The 13,770-nt window shown below is 43.6% G+C and overlaps 1 protein-coding gene across 2 annotated transcripts in view; it reads left to right on the top strand.

The window, feature by feature from the left end:
- The first annotated feature begins 430 nt into the window (after positions 1–430).
- The window catches only part of LOC147430311 (K+-H+ exchange-like protein), an 85,068-nt gene continuing 71,728 nt past the window's right edge, over positions 431–13,770 (top strand). Inside the window, exons 1-2 of one of the 2 annotated variants that reach the window (XM_086495643.1) lie at positions 431–693; positions 819–894. In XM_086495643.1, coding sequence (XP_086351769.1) covers positions 540–693; positions 819–894 — 230 coding nt within the window. In that variant the 5' untranslated portion in view covers positions 431–539. Of the gene's footprint in view, positions 741–818; positions 895–13,770 lie in introns of both variants that reach the window. The other variant, XM_086495642.1, reaches the window with a different exon arrangement.

The following is a 13,770-nucleotide window of genomic DNA, read 5'->3' as shown; positions in this document are numbered from 1 at the left end:
GGCACTTCCCCACATTAAATGATCAGTTTAATATGAGAAAATCATTTAGGAGAATTAGATATTGATTATTATGACAGGGGCACTGTGGGCCGTAGATCCCAAATGTGGGTACCCTAGATTACTTTTGTAATCTAGGGTAAAAAGTAATCTAGGGTATCCGCATTTCAGAAGTAATATTACTTTTGTAATCTAGGGTACCCGCATTTTGGAAGTAATGTAGGGTACCCCCATTTTGGGGCGTCGGGTTTGAACCCGAAACCTCACGCATGAGAGGCGCCTACCCTAATCACTATGCCATACGTGTGTTGTGAAATATGGGGACCCTAATTACTTAAAACATGGCTGCAACTGGGATCTACAGCCCACAATGCCCCCACCGTAGATCCCACCCTCCCATGCCCGTGCCACTTAGTCCTGATGGACCCGACCGGGACCACTTGTATATATATGCAAGGCAGGGTGGCGCTTCAGGCTCGTCTGAACCCAGCCTAAACCTTCGTCTTCTCTCGCGCGACCGAACGCGCGAATACACACTTTCAATGGCAAAGCGCATTGTGGTGTTTCCCGTGAAGGGCCGCCGATGGGCCTTCAGCACGGTGACCCCTCCAGCAAATTCTGCATGCACCACCTCCACTCAAGCTAGCTTCTTACAAGTGTGGCTAGGTGCTTTGAGAGACGTCAAGTCTGGTAAAGGTATCGTGCAGAGCCTCACGCCTCTTTCCCACTATGTCTCCGACAAGGTATGCATGCTACGTCCCTAACATGGATCTGCGAGGTGTTCTTAATGCAGTTCTGCTCCGCTCATAAAAATTTGCTAGGTGTACGTCAGATGGAGCAACAATGGATTGCTCTTGGAGCTGCAAAGGAGGGAAGCATAAAGAACAGATTGCATCGGTACATGCTGTCACTTGATTTTTCTTCTCATTGTTAGCTAAGAGCTTCACACTTTACTTGCAACGAAGACTTACACAAGAAGTTTTGGACAAATTCTCGCAACAATCCCCACATTGTGACTTACCTCAACATCATGAGCTTCGGTGAGGGAGGCAATGCATATCTAGCTAGGTACGATTGGGGGTAGGGGACCGCGCGGGCCGGTGAGGGAGGCAATGCATATCTAGCTAGGTACGATTGGGGGTAGGGGACCGCCGGCCCTAGGTACGATTGGGGGTAGGGGACCGCCGGCCCCCAATCGTACCTAGCTAGGTATGCGGTGCCTCTCAAGCAGAAGCTCATGATGTTGTGCATTGTATGAAAAACATTGTAAAAGACTCCGTTTTCCTACATGAGAAAATTTCTAAATCTTCTTGTGTTAAGGACTTCCAAGGCCTTCTTAGAGCGTGTAAAACCTTTTCAAATGGCCAGGAGCCTTTTCGAATTTCTAATGCTTAGGTTTGTCCTAGCTCTGACGCATGGACATTTTCTACATCATAATGATGCGTTCTTGTGATGTCAGATTAGCGATTAGCACGTGCTTTAATAAGGTCCTTGCGGTGAGAACGTTTTATCAGCAAGTACTACACAAGTGTGATCGGAGTGAATGTTTGAATTAACACAAGACTACCGAGAATTTTATAATTGTTCGCATCTTATTGCATGGAATTTCAAGGATTAAGTCTTTAAAATTTTCTTTGCTTGTGTGGAACTCCAAGCAATCTAATTCTGAGGAGTTTCAAAGTACTAGCAATAACCAATGAAGTATCAGAGTTAGCATCTCCAAGCATCTATAGCCTATCTTGTGTATCTCCAAGAAGTTATGTTGAGAGTGAGATACGTTTTGTGGCTGTGCTTGCCATGTACTCGCAACAGTACAACTCCCAAGGGTCCTCTGTTCTCAGACTTTGCGTCCAGATGCTCTGTAGAGGGGCCCCAAGGGTCCTTATAAACAAGGGTTGCCTAAAAGCAGAGCCCCAAAAGCATTAAACCCCAAAAGCTAGCGCTAAAGCTGCCAGCATGTTTTACGAAAATCCATACGACCTGCCACATCTTCAACATAGAACGCGGACGTTTGTACAACTTGCCACATCATCAATGCAATTTGCAGGTGTCTGCACAACTGCCACGTCATCTGTTCGTCTATGCAATTTTGGGGGTCAGGTTTATTTTAAAAAGGTTGTAAGACCCCACGACCGGTGCTTTGAAGTCCGTTTAGGTTCCTTTCTTGTTCACTCGGCCATTAACTTCCAATTGGGCATGCCACATCATCACTTTGTGACATTTCCCCCTCTTGAAAGAATTGTAATCACCCTCGATTACACCTGCAAAAACAGCCAAAGGATAGAAAATTTCTTCAATAGACACTTTCTCTATGTACTCATGCACCAAACTCCCCCAATCCAACACTTCTACAAAGAATCAGTCACTAATCAATCACGTTTCTGTCGAGGGTCTCAGATACAAATCGTGTCATTGTAACCATTTAACAATCACATCCAGACCACACTGATCTTACGGATGTCTTGATCTACTAAATCTTGTTACTTTCAGATTCATATCCTTTCATTTCACATGTCAATCAAGCAAACCATGCCCATGACTATCCTCACAAGACAATACATCTAGACAGCATGCAATTCACAAAATCACACACTTAGTTTATGGTGAATACTGTGTTTTCAATCATTCAATCTAGCCATCTCATTCCGTCTAGAACTCTTGATGCACTCACAACAATATCTAGTCATTTCATCCAGATAGATATCTTGATGTACTAGAATCTCATTCAGGTCACATTCAGTTCTCATTCACTTAGCCATCACATCTAGATTTCAATGATCTGCAACAGATGTCTAGATGCACTAAGTCATCTCATTCTTTTGGAACTCTTTGATGCACTCACAACAATATCTAGTCATTTCATCCAGATAGATATCTTGATGTACTAGAATCTCATTCAGGTCACATTCAGTTCTCATTCACTTAGCCATCACATCTAGATTTCAATGATCGCCACAGATGTCTAGATGCACTAAGTTTAAATCATTCATCACATAAAATAGTGGACATTTTATCTTTCTCTACATGTCTCTAACAATACACTCATGAAAGAGCACATGTCTTCAGTTCCATCAAGGAAATTTCCAATTGAGTGCACACAATTCAGAAAGTCATTCCCATAATACTGTCAGCCTGTCAGTACCCTAAAATCTCAAAGAGAAATTAGTGACTTTATTCAATCTAGGCAATCTATGTGAAAGGAGTGGAGTGGCTCCCCCCTGGTGCAGTTTGCACCGCACCAGATTCAACCTTTGATTCATTGGTAACTTTTGACATAAACACTGCTAATAGTGTTTCAAAGTGATGATGTGGCATATCAAATGGACAGAAATCGACAAATTTGATACTATAAGTTGTTTCAAGCTATGGGGTCCCTGTCTGATGGGGCCCAGAGGACACTAGAGCAATAAAATAAAGCAAGGACCAAAGTTTGCGTGAGCTACTGACATGGCACAACGTATGGAATTACTTGACTTTGCGATTTACACCCTCTCAGGACCAGGTCATTGTAAGGAAGATAATCTTTCAGGTACATCCACCCATTTGTAGATTTTAACGGCGGTTAGACCCCACGAGGTAGAGCAATTATTGAACAGATGTAGGGGATTCTCTTAAGCTATTCTACAACTAGAGCAAGTGTCAATGCCAATCTCTCGAGTGTAAATCTAGTAGGGATGGCTCCCCAAAGTACGTTTCAAATAAACATCCTCATGTAGTTAGGCCATTTGATCCCCCATATGGCAATAACACTCTTCTCCCATCGCTATTCTGACTAGTTTTTCTTTCATATCTTGACGAGTGGAGCAAATCAGTTAGCTTTGTATCCCGGCGTGTTATAGGTTGGAAGATTCACAATGCATTTCATGTGAGTGTTGAAACCTTTCAGAGGTGAGGTGCCAGTTGCTGACAGGGAGCCTGAAGAGCAACCTGAAGTGGAAGAGACCGAGGAGATTCGTTCCAGAACAAATACTGGCTCACAAGGAAAGGAAAGTGAAAGGTAAAGTGACATTGGCTGAGAGTATTCTGTTGTATGACTTTATGGAAGAAGTACTTCAAAATGGCAAAGGGTTTTTTTATATGTTCTCTCTCATGCTAGTAGTGTTTGAGTGCATGTTTGAAAGACGAAATGATTACAGCATTTGGGTCTTCTCCTTCATAAAGATGAGATGGACATGATAGTAACAAGATTTAGTCAATCAAAACATCTTCGAGAGATCAGTGACAAATTTGGATGTGATTGCTAAATACATTACAGTAGATCATGATTCTCGTCCAAGATCTCGACGAAGGTAATGATGTGAATGTGATTTGAATGTTCAGTGACTATTGTCTTTGTGCAAGTCCTGGATATGTGTCGTCTAGCGCGTTAGTGCTTAGAATCAGTGTCTACTAAACTAGTTTCTGGCTTATGTTGGTTTTTGTAGGCGTAATTGAGGGAGATTACAATTCTTTCAAGAGGGGGGTATGTCACAAAGTGATGACGTGGCATACCAAATGGACATATCCCAGTGAAACTGACAAACTTGATGTTATAAGTTGTTCCAATGGGGTCCTGGTCCGATAGGGCCCAGGGGAAACTAGAGCAATAAAATAAAGCAAGAACTAAAGTTTACGTGAGCTGCTGACATGGCACATCGTACGAATTTTTGTAAATCATAGGGAGTTGCTGACGTGGCACAACGTACGGATTTTCGCGTTTTGTGGCAGCAGCTTTGGCGCAAGGCCTTGGGCTCAGATGCTTTTGGAACTAAAGAACTTGAAGCTTTTCATGTACTGTTTTTGGGCCATAGGCCCTTAAAAGAATTGCCAGGGCCTCTCTTCCTCAGATTTGGCTTGGAAGCACTGTAGAGAGAGGAGACCCTCTGTAAGGATTCTAGTTACTAATTCTTAATTAAATCTTTAAACTCATGACTAAGACTTAAGAAACTTGAACTTGACTCAGAGACAAGACTCATAAGACTCTGTGTTTGATTGCTTGAATGCTTGAAATGTGTTACAAAGGTGTTCTTATATAGAAACTGAAGAGACATGATGAAAAGACATGACCATAGGTCAAGAGACATGACACTAGGCCAATAGTTGTGTCTTTTTGCTGTAGAGTCGCGACCCTTCGGTGCAAAGGTGCAGCCATTCGTTGAAGAGGCATGGCTATTCGCCGAACAAGTGCGACTCTTGGGCGAAGAGACGCATCCTTTGGAGAATCGTGGTCTCGGATCTGGTACGTCTTCGTATCTGCAAGAGAACCAAGTGAGAAGGTAATACCAAGACAAAGAATACGTCACAATCGTGACATTCCCTCCCATTTAAAATAAAAACCAAGGTAGTTGTAGAAACTCTGGGAGAGGGAAAGGTATTGTTGTAGTGCTTCTGCATCCAAAGCTCTTTCTGTTAATTCCCACGTCATGACACTGTTATTGACCATAATTATTTTGCCAAACTGAAAACTGATCATATCTGCAACTTGATAAGTGTCTTTGTCCAAGTCATTTGTAACTTTGAGCTTTATCCAAGAAAAGATTGAATGTTTATCTGCTTCGAGTGAAACTATTGGTAAACTGACTTGAGTTTTCTGTTGAGTGAAGACCACTGGTTGGAAATCTGTAAGGTATTTCATTGGTTTGTCTGGAACAATAAAATCCTATTGAAGGGATGTCGTAGACTGAGACAGAGTAGTGTTTGGAGGTATATCCATCTGTAAAGGTTTATCTGTGGAACAAGTTGTGCCCAAAGATACAATTGCAGCGATTGAAGTCATGTTGCAAGATTCTACATCTGTTTTATCCTTTGTACCACTGAAGGTAAGGACTGGTATGTTAGGTGCAACGGAATGAATGTTTGAACTTTGTTCAAGATGAGTGCTCCGCACTGTGCTCAAGGTTCCTTTTTGTTCTTATGGAAGGTATAGCCTTCCGTTCTTAATGAGAGAGTGCAATGATCACAAACAAGTGAATGGACACTATGCGTGAAAGTGTATGAGATTGAGAGATAGAGAGAGAAGAGAATACGACACCAAAGACGTTGTAAAACCCTCCTCCGAAGGCCCCACTCTCGCCGACGAGAGTGGTCTACTATTGATTGCACAAACTGGTACAAAGTGGATGCATGTGACTGATGCAAGTCTAGGCTAGATCGACGACGACGACGGGGATGGCGAAACCGATCTAAGGGCTGAAAATTGAGGCTTTCTATCTGCTGTCCAAAAACGCTGATAGGCTGAATTCGGCAGGTTGAAATCTGCTCCTAAAAACGCTGATTTGGGTGGTTCTTCATTGCTGAATTCTGTTGGTCTTTACCTGCTGAAAAACGCCAATAAAAAGGGAGGCGATTTGGGTCTAGAAAACGCTAGGGCTGTGGGTCTTCTTCGGTGAAGCTTGCTGATGAAAACGCTACTGATGAGAGGCTATGGCGATGGAGTCCTTCTGTTGGAAACGCTAGCCAAGGGGGGGAATCTGTGGCGATGGATCTTGATGAAAACGCTAGGGAATGGATGTCTTGCTTGGAGGAGAAAACGCCACCAAGGGGTCTTGCTGAGAAGTTGCCTGTTGAGCAATGGTGCTCCTGTTGCCTCTTCTGCCAGAAAGTGCTAACTCTAGTTTGCTTATATACAAACTTACTCAATTTGCCCTACCTACTTTCCAACAAAAGTCACTTAAAAATAATAAGTGAAAAATGTCAAAAATAGGTTAAATCCACTGGAAAATTCCCCCGATGGATTCTGATGGAAATGCTGATGATCATGCTATGTGCAACGAGAGGATATGCATCTAAACTAAGTGTCTGGACATGCATGGTCTGCGAACAGACTCACAAAAGTGCCAGACCACTTCCTATTCTAGACTGACTTGACTGAATTGAACCGAACCGAACCCTGGTCATGCTGTAGCTTGTCCACGGACACATAGGGTTGGATGTGTCATGTGACATCCCCTCCTTATCAAAGTGAGGTACTGATACCGAATTGTATGGCGTTGAGGGAGATCGCCAATAACATCCGGAATCCTCGAAAGGACTCTTTGCCGGCCCACTCTGATGTGTGGGTCGTGCGGTACTTGAACTTCATAAAGGTCTGCAATGCCTTCTTCTTTGAGGCGCGCCAAAAGCGACACAAAGTCTTCTGAGTCTCGTTCAATGCTTCAACTTCGTCTAGAGTCATGCTTCTTTCTTCTTCAAGAATCTCCACGGCTGAAAATTCCTGAAACCCCTTCCCACACAAAAACATGAACATACCCATTCCATGTAAAGTGAGTGGAAAAAATATTGTCTTCCTCAAAGACTGTGCATGCAATGTAGATGAACAAAGAGATGGAGTGCCAAACCGTTCACCACACACACGCAAACAGTGAGATCGAATCTTTCTCTTTGGATCTAAAACAATCAACTATGGCAATTCAAATTCACAACGGAAATGCCCATGCTTGGTGCTCATACTTTCATGTGCTCTTTCTACAATTGTGTCGTGCCAAGGAAGAGACATGGAATGTGACTTCCTTGAATGCATACTTTTCAGCTTTTCATGAACAATCCGCATACATTCGTGCTCATTCATGAATGAAACGTGCTCAACGTAGAATATGTCATGCCTAGTAAAAGGGATCACATAAAGATGTCGACGAAAATACAGGAAACGATCATGAATGAAATACTCGTACAATGCGTGCGTACCAATCATGCGAACACATAATACTTCCTGTAAGGGTTCATTGGACCTAGGCTCGAGAGCAAAGATATGTCCTTCGTGATTGATCGATCTGCAACGAGGTTAGCTTCGCTAGAAAAACCATCAACTAACTCATCATCCTTGTGAACAATAACGTCTTCTTCGTGCAAATCATCATGCTCATCATTATCATCCAAATCATCATGCAAATCTTGTGTGTCATGCTTTGTAGAAGAAGAGACTGAGAGAGTCTCTGTCTCCTGAATCCGTTCAATCTTCGCCTGCACATTTGCAATGAGAGGGAGAATGAACAACTTCCTCTCCACGAATAACAATGGGAGAGTCACTTTTGGCATCGAAAGTGAACGTATTTTCCGCCCAATCAATGAGAGGGTTATGCTCACGAAACCATCGAATGCCCAAAATCATATCACATCCTGAGAGAGGAGAGACAAAAAATTTTCTACGGAAAGCAGCTTGTTGAACTGTAAACAACACATCAAGGCACTCTTTCGTGATGAGAGAGTCTATACCGGGAGCGAAGCCCAAAACCTCGAGAGGAGATTTTTGACTAACCTCTAGCGAGCTCTCTCAACAAGAGAGGGATTGATCACATCATGCATACTACTTGGGTCAAACAATATGACAAAATGTTGCCCCGTCATATGACCATAACATTTAATGAGAGACTCATCAATGGGAGGGTAAGGAGAAACTCGGGGCACACTCGTGTTGTCATTGATTGCATTGACAGAGGAAGTGGGTTCTGTGGATTCTTTAGATTCATTAGAGTCAAGCTTAGGACATGTTCTTTTTATGTGACCCTTAATGTGACAATGAAAACAACGACCTTCCTTAGAATAAGTGCTTTGCTCTTCCGACGTGATGTATCCTCCTAAAATTCCTTGTGCTACCTTTTCATCTGGAGTGAGCTTAGGTTTAGCAATTGTGTTAGCCTTACCCTTAGGTTCATTGAAAGAGTTCTTTTCTGAGAGACTGTTGGAAGATTTGTTAGAAGAGTTACCGTTCTTACCATTCTTACCGTTCTTACCATTCTTACCGCTCTTACCATTCTTACCGTTCTTACCATTCTGAGGGTTGTGAGAAGTCTGCGAGGTACTTGTGGAAGTCTTGTTCTCCTTAGGCTTTCCCTTGTTGTGCTTCATCTCTTGTATAAGAGCAATCGCTACCGCCTTGTTGAGATCGATTGGATCGAGCACCTTGACATCGTACTTGATATATTCGTCCAATCTGTAAAGGAATGCCTCTTTGCGCTCATCATCCGACTTGCGTAATTGAGTGCCTAGCTGCAAAACACGATTAGAAAAAGACATAACCAGCATACCATTTTGCTTCAGAGCATGCCAATTGTCCTTCAATCGTGCGAGGTACTGAGGTGGCATAAACCGCGCCTTGAGCTTGTCTTAGAAATCAACCCAATTGAAGGAAAGGGGCGTGAATTCGTCGGTTTCCTCTAGGTACGCGGCTAACTGTGCCTCTTGCCATGCATAATACCAATTGATGGCATCATCGGCAAGATACATAGCTGTCGTCAAAACCTTGCTATTTCCTGTCTTCTTAGTTGTCGCAAAATAAGCATTAAATTGATGCAACCAAGAATGAATAACCGTAGCATCCATCTTACCATCATACTTACTGAAAGTCAACTTCTCTGTGACTGGGTTGTTGGAGTCCGAATCTCGGGTTGCGCCACTTGAGGAACTACCAACATCTTTGGCTGGTTCAAACTTCGAGGCAAGAACTTGTCGATCCAATTCTTGAGTGCGTAGGTTTCTTTGAACCTCACGATCGGCCTCCAAGGCCACTCGGCTGGCTTCGGCTTCCTCCTTTCTTTGTGCTTTTCTTTCTTTTCGTTCATCGCGCTCACGTTCCCTGTCCATGCGAGTCGCTTCTTGTTGTGCTATCATGTCCAACATCGACTTGACCATCGCCTCCATAGGATTTGGTACAACTCGTGGCGTAGATGGAGAAGGGGGAGGATCGGAAAGTGGGAAAAATTCTTCGTCGCCTCTCTCATGCTCATCACCTGTATGCGAAGTATCCATTCCGCTTCGGGTGACGACCATGCACTATGATCTTTGGTTCTTAAGTTCACGAGGAACTTGGGTTCTTGAGGGTCTTGGGGTCTTGAGGTTCTTGAGGGTTTTCTTTTGCTTGCAATCTGTGTTTGAGAAGGATCTTCTCTTCACTCGAGTTCTGCACTTTTCTGCAGGCGCACCCCTTAGAAGCCTTGCGCTCACACCAAGGTTGCTTTTTTCCACCTCACGTTGATTGGCCGGCCGCTAAGTGCACGGTCCACTCGCAATGAGTGAAAAGAGACACAAGGGGAGGCTGGACAAGCCCTTCTTTCCTGGGATTCTTGTCACTCTTCAAAAACACGATTAAGAATCGACACACCCAAGCGAACTTTAATTCGTGCGATCGCAACAAGCAAAAAAAAATTCTTTGTGATTCTTGTGGTTCTTTCCTTGAGTGATACAGAACACTGCAAAAGCTCTGATACCAATGTTAGGTGCAGCGGAATGAATGTTTGAACTTTGCTCAAGATGAGTGCTCTGAACTGTGCTCAAGGTTCCTTTTTGTTCTTATGGAAGGTAGAGCCTTCCGTTCTTAATGAGAGAGTGCAATGATCACAAACAAGTGAATGGACACTGTGCGTGAAAGTGTATGAGACTGAGAGATAGAGAGAGAAGAGAATACGACACCAGAGATGTAAAACCCTCCTCCACAGGCCCCACTCTCGTCGGCGAGAGTGGTCTACTATTTATTGCACAAACTGGTACAAAGTGGATGCATGTGACTGATGCAAGTCTAGGCTAGATCGATGACGACGACGGGGATGGCGAGACCGATCTAAGGGCTGAAAACTGAGGCTTTCTATTTGCTGTCCAAAAACGTTGATAGACTGAATTCTGTTGGCTGAAATCTACTCCTAAAAACGTTGATATGGCTGGTTCTTCATTGCTGAATTCTGTTGGTCTTTACCTGCTGAAAAACACTAGCAAAAAGGGGGGCGATTTTGGGTCTAGAAAACGCTAGGGCTGTGGGTCTTCTTCGGTGAAGCTTGCGGATGAAAACGCTACTGATGAGAGGCTATGGCGATGGAGTCCTTCTGTTGGAAACACTAGCCAAGGGGGGAATCTGTGGCGATGGATCTTGATGAAAACGCTAGGGAATGGATGTCTTGCTTGGAGGAGAAAACGCCACTAAGGGGTCTTGCTGAGAAGTTCCTGTTGAGCAATGGTGCTCCTGCTGCCTCTTCTGCCAGAAAGTGCTGACTGTCAAAAGTAGGGAAAATAGGCTAAATTCACTGGAAAATTCCCCCGATGGATTCTGATGGGAATGCTGATGATCATGCTGTGTGCAACGAGAGGATATGCATCTAAACTAAGTGTTTGGACATGCACGGTTTGCGAACAGACTCACAAAAGTGCCAGATCACTTCCTATTCTAGACTGACTTGATTGAACTGAACCCGGGTCATGCTGTAGCTTGTCCACGGTCACATAGGGTTGGATGTGTCACGTACATGGTATTTTCAAGTTTGAAGAAATATCATTCACCATAGCATCTGGTATCTGTTCAGAGAGAGACTTGATTCTGCAAGGGCAGTGACGAGGCGAGTTTTTCTGCCTGGATCATGGCAAAGAAGGGGTTTTGTGCTTGTCTGTTGTCACACAAGAACCGGAATCTTTTGAATCTTAAGCTGTTTCAGCGGGTATTAAGGCTTCCAATTGAGAAGGGGGAGGTCGGGGAAGCTGTTGCCTCTTAGACCTCTGAAGGATCCTCTTGCATAAGGAAAGGATCAATAAATCTTCAACTGTACCACCATCAGACAAGAAAGACTTAAATGTAGGGCATGGCTCGCGAGGGAGAACTTGTCCATTGTCGCGCGACATTCACGAGCGAGAACTCAACTAGGGTCGGATATATGTGCCACTAAGTAAGCCCATCTTGATATTGCTGATGATCCTTTGGAAGCTTCATGTTGCTGCTTTTGTTCATGATGATTCGAATAAGAAGTATGTTGCTTGGAATTATAGCATTTCTATGGATATTCATGTTGAGACTTTTGCTGCTCGCACGAAGATACTTTGTGTCTAGTTGTCTCTGAGAAATCATGCTTTGGGTGAGAAAATTTTGGGTATTTTCTTCCTAGTCAACCATTGAAGCTTCAAAAGAAGATGCATGTATTGTCCGAGAAGCAGTTGGGTGACTCCGAGAAGAGGTTTGCATTCGCATTTAATCCAAGTGAGTGTGAATCTATGCGAGGCTTGTTGAAATTGTGGCTGTTGTACGGATCTCCGTGATTTATGCTGGTAGCTTTTGAGCACTTGCTTTTGGACCAGTTGCTTTTGAGTTTAAAGCTTTTCATGTAAACTGCTTTTAATGGCCAAGGGCCTTCAAATATGAGGCAAGGGCTATTTCTCTGGCACTCTTATGGGAGAAGGTGCAGAGCGTGAAGTACAGGCTTGTATTGTGTTGATGCAATATAAAGAAATATTTACAGGGGCGCCAAGGTTTGGGGCCAATCCTCTCTGGGGTGGAATTCCGCCACGTCGTGTCGCGTGTTATCTCTCTCTTTTAGTTGAGTTGTTATTTGAAGTGCTTAAAGTTGTTCAGTCCGTTCTTTTCTACTGGCACGTAGTGCCCATCTTGCGACAGTGGTATCAGAGCATTAGGCGTGTGCTTTTCTGAAAGCATACCGGTCCTACCAAAGAGTAGACAGAGCAAGATGACACTTCCAAAGTTCATTGGAAATTTTATTTGAAAGATTCTTTGTGTCCTAACCCCGGACTTATTAGCCACTCCCACCCTTATTTCATCGCGCATTGGGCACACTCCCATCTTCACCGCTCATGTCTTACAAGGCATAAGCCAAAAAGATCACTTGCAAGAGAAGGATCCAAGATTTGTTTCGAGTCTGTTTTTTTTCACATAAGCAGTGCCATGCAAATGTCGATGTCTATAGCTACCAAGCCGCGCACTCCAAGGACTTGGCAAGCTTTCAAGAAATTTTTTGCCTGAAGTATGGTTTCTGACATCTTTTTTCGAAGTGCAACTTCTGGCAGAGTGGGTATCCTAAAATGCTTGCGATGGAAACCCTAGCAGATTATAACTTGAAATTTCTCAACATCTCTCAGTAGGTGTCTCTTTTCGAGCTAAAAAAGACCTTGGAGGTCCAGTGTGATTGCTAGGTCTGGGGACTACCATCACCATCATAGGAACATTGCTTGTCGAGGCTTGTTTCGACTATTCAAGAGTTTAGGGTTAATGCTGCAATCGGCTATGACCTTATGAAAAGAATCTAACCCTTATTTTTGGTGCAGGTTTCAGGATGGAAAGTCAATGGACTTTTCGAGCTCGATTGATGTCGAGAGTGCTTTTTAAGTTTGAATTTTGTTTGAGAAAGTATTGTTTGGAATTTGTTTCAAATGGATGCTATCTGTTTTGAACCTGTCTTGGATTTGAACTGTTTGACTTTGGTTTTAATACTGGTTCCATTGATTGGTGATTTTACTCCCGGGTGGAGAAGTAAGAAATACTGTTTTGGTATTGTTTGAACCTCTGAACGACGCAGGCCGATGCTTGGGGAGCTTTTCGTTGTATGTTTGAAAACCTCGGAACGACGTAGGTCGATGCTTGGGGAGCGTTTCGTTGTATGTTTGAAAACCTCGGAACGACGCAGGTCGATGTCTGGGGAGCGTTCCGTTGTATGCTAGAAAACCTCCCAACGACGTAGATTGTGGTCTGGGGAGCGTTTGGTTGTACAGTCCTCTGAGATCATGGCTCAGATCTTTTTAGGTTATTTGCGGGGGAGTGACGAGGTAGTCGTTGAGTAGCTTCATATCGCAGACCGTTTGTCTTGGGGGAGTGCTCACCGGTGCTGTTTTGTGTGTCTTGTAACATGCATATGTGAGCATTCGTGTTGCATTGTGATGTGCCAACCACTGAATATTCCTAATTGAATGAGGTTACCTGGGTATGTAATTTTAGTGCATCAAGACACCCGTGGAAGATCAGTGCGGTCCTGGTGTGATGGCTAATTTTACTATGCCGGAATATCAAGAGTTCCGATCTGGACGGAAGGATAA

The sequence above is a fragment of the Adiantum capillus-veneris genome, chromosome 22 (assembly GCF_014529385.1).
Source record: "Adiantum capillus-veneris isolate H3 chromosome 22, ASM1452938v2, whole genome shotgun sequence".
Lineage (NCBI taxonomy): Eukaryota > Viridiplantae > Streptophyta > Polypodiopsida > Polypodiales > Pteridaceae > Adiantum > Adiantum capillus-veneris.
Note: the sequence above shows the minus strand (reverse complement) of the source record. Positions and strands in the feature narration are given on the sequence as shown.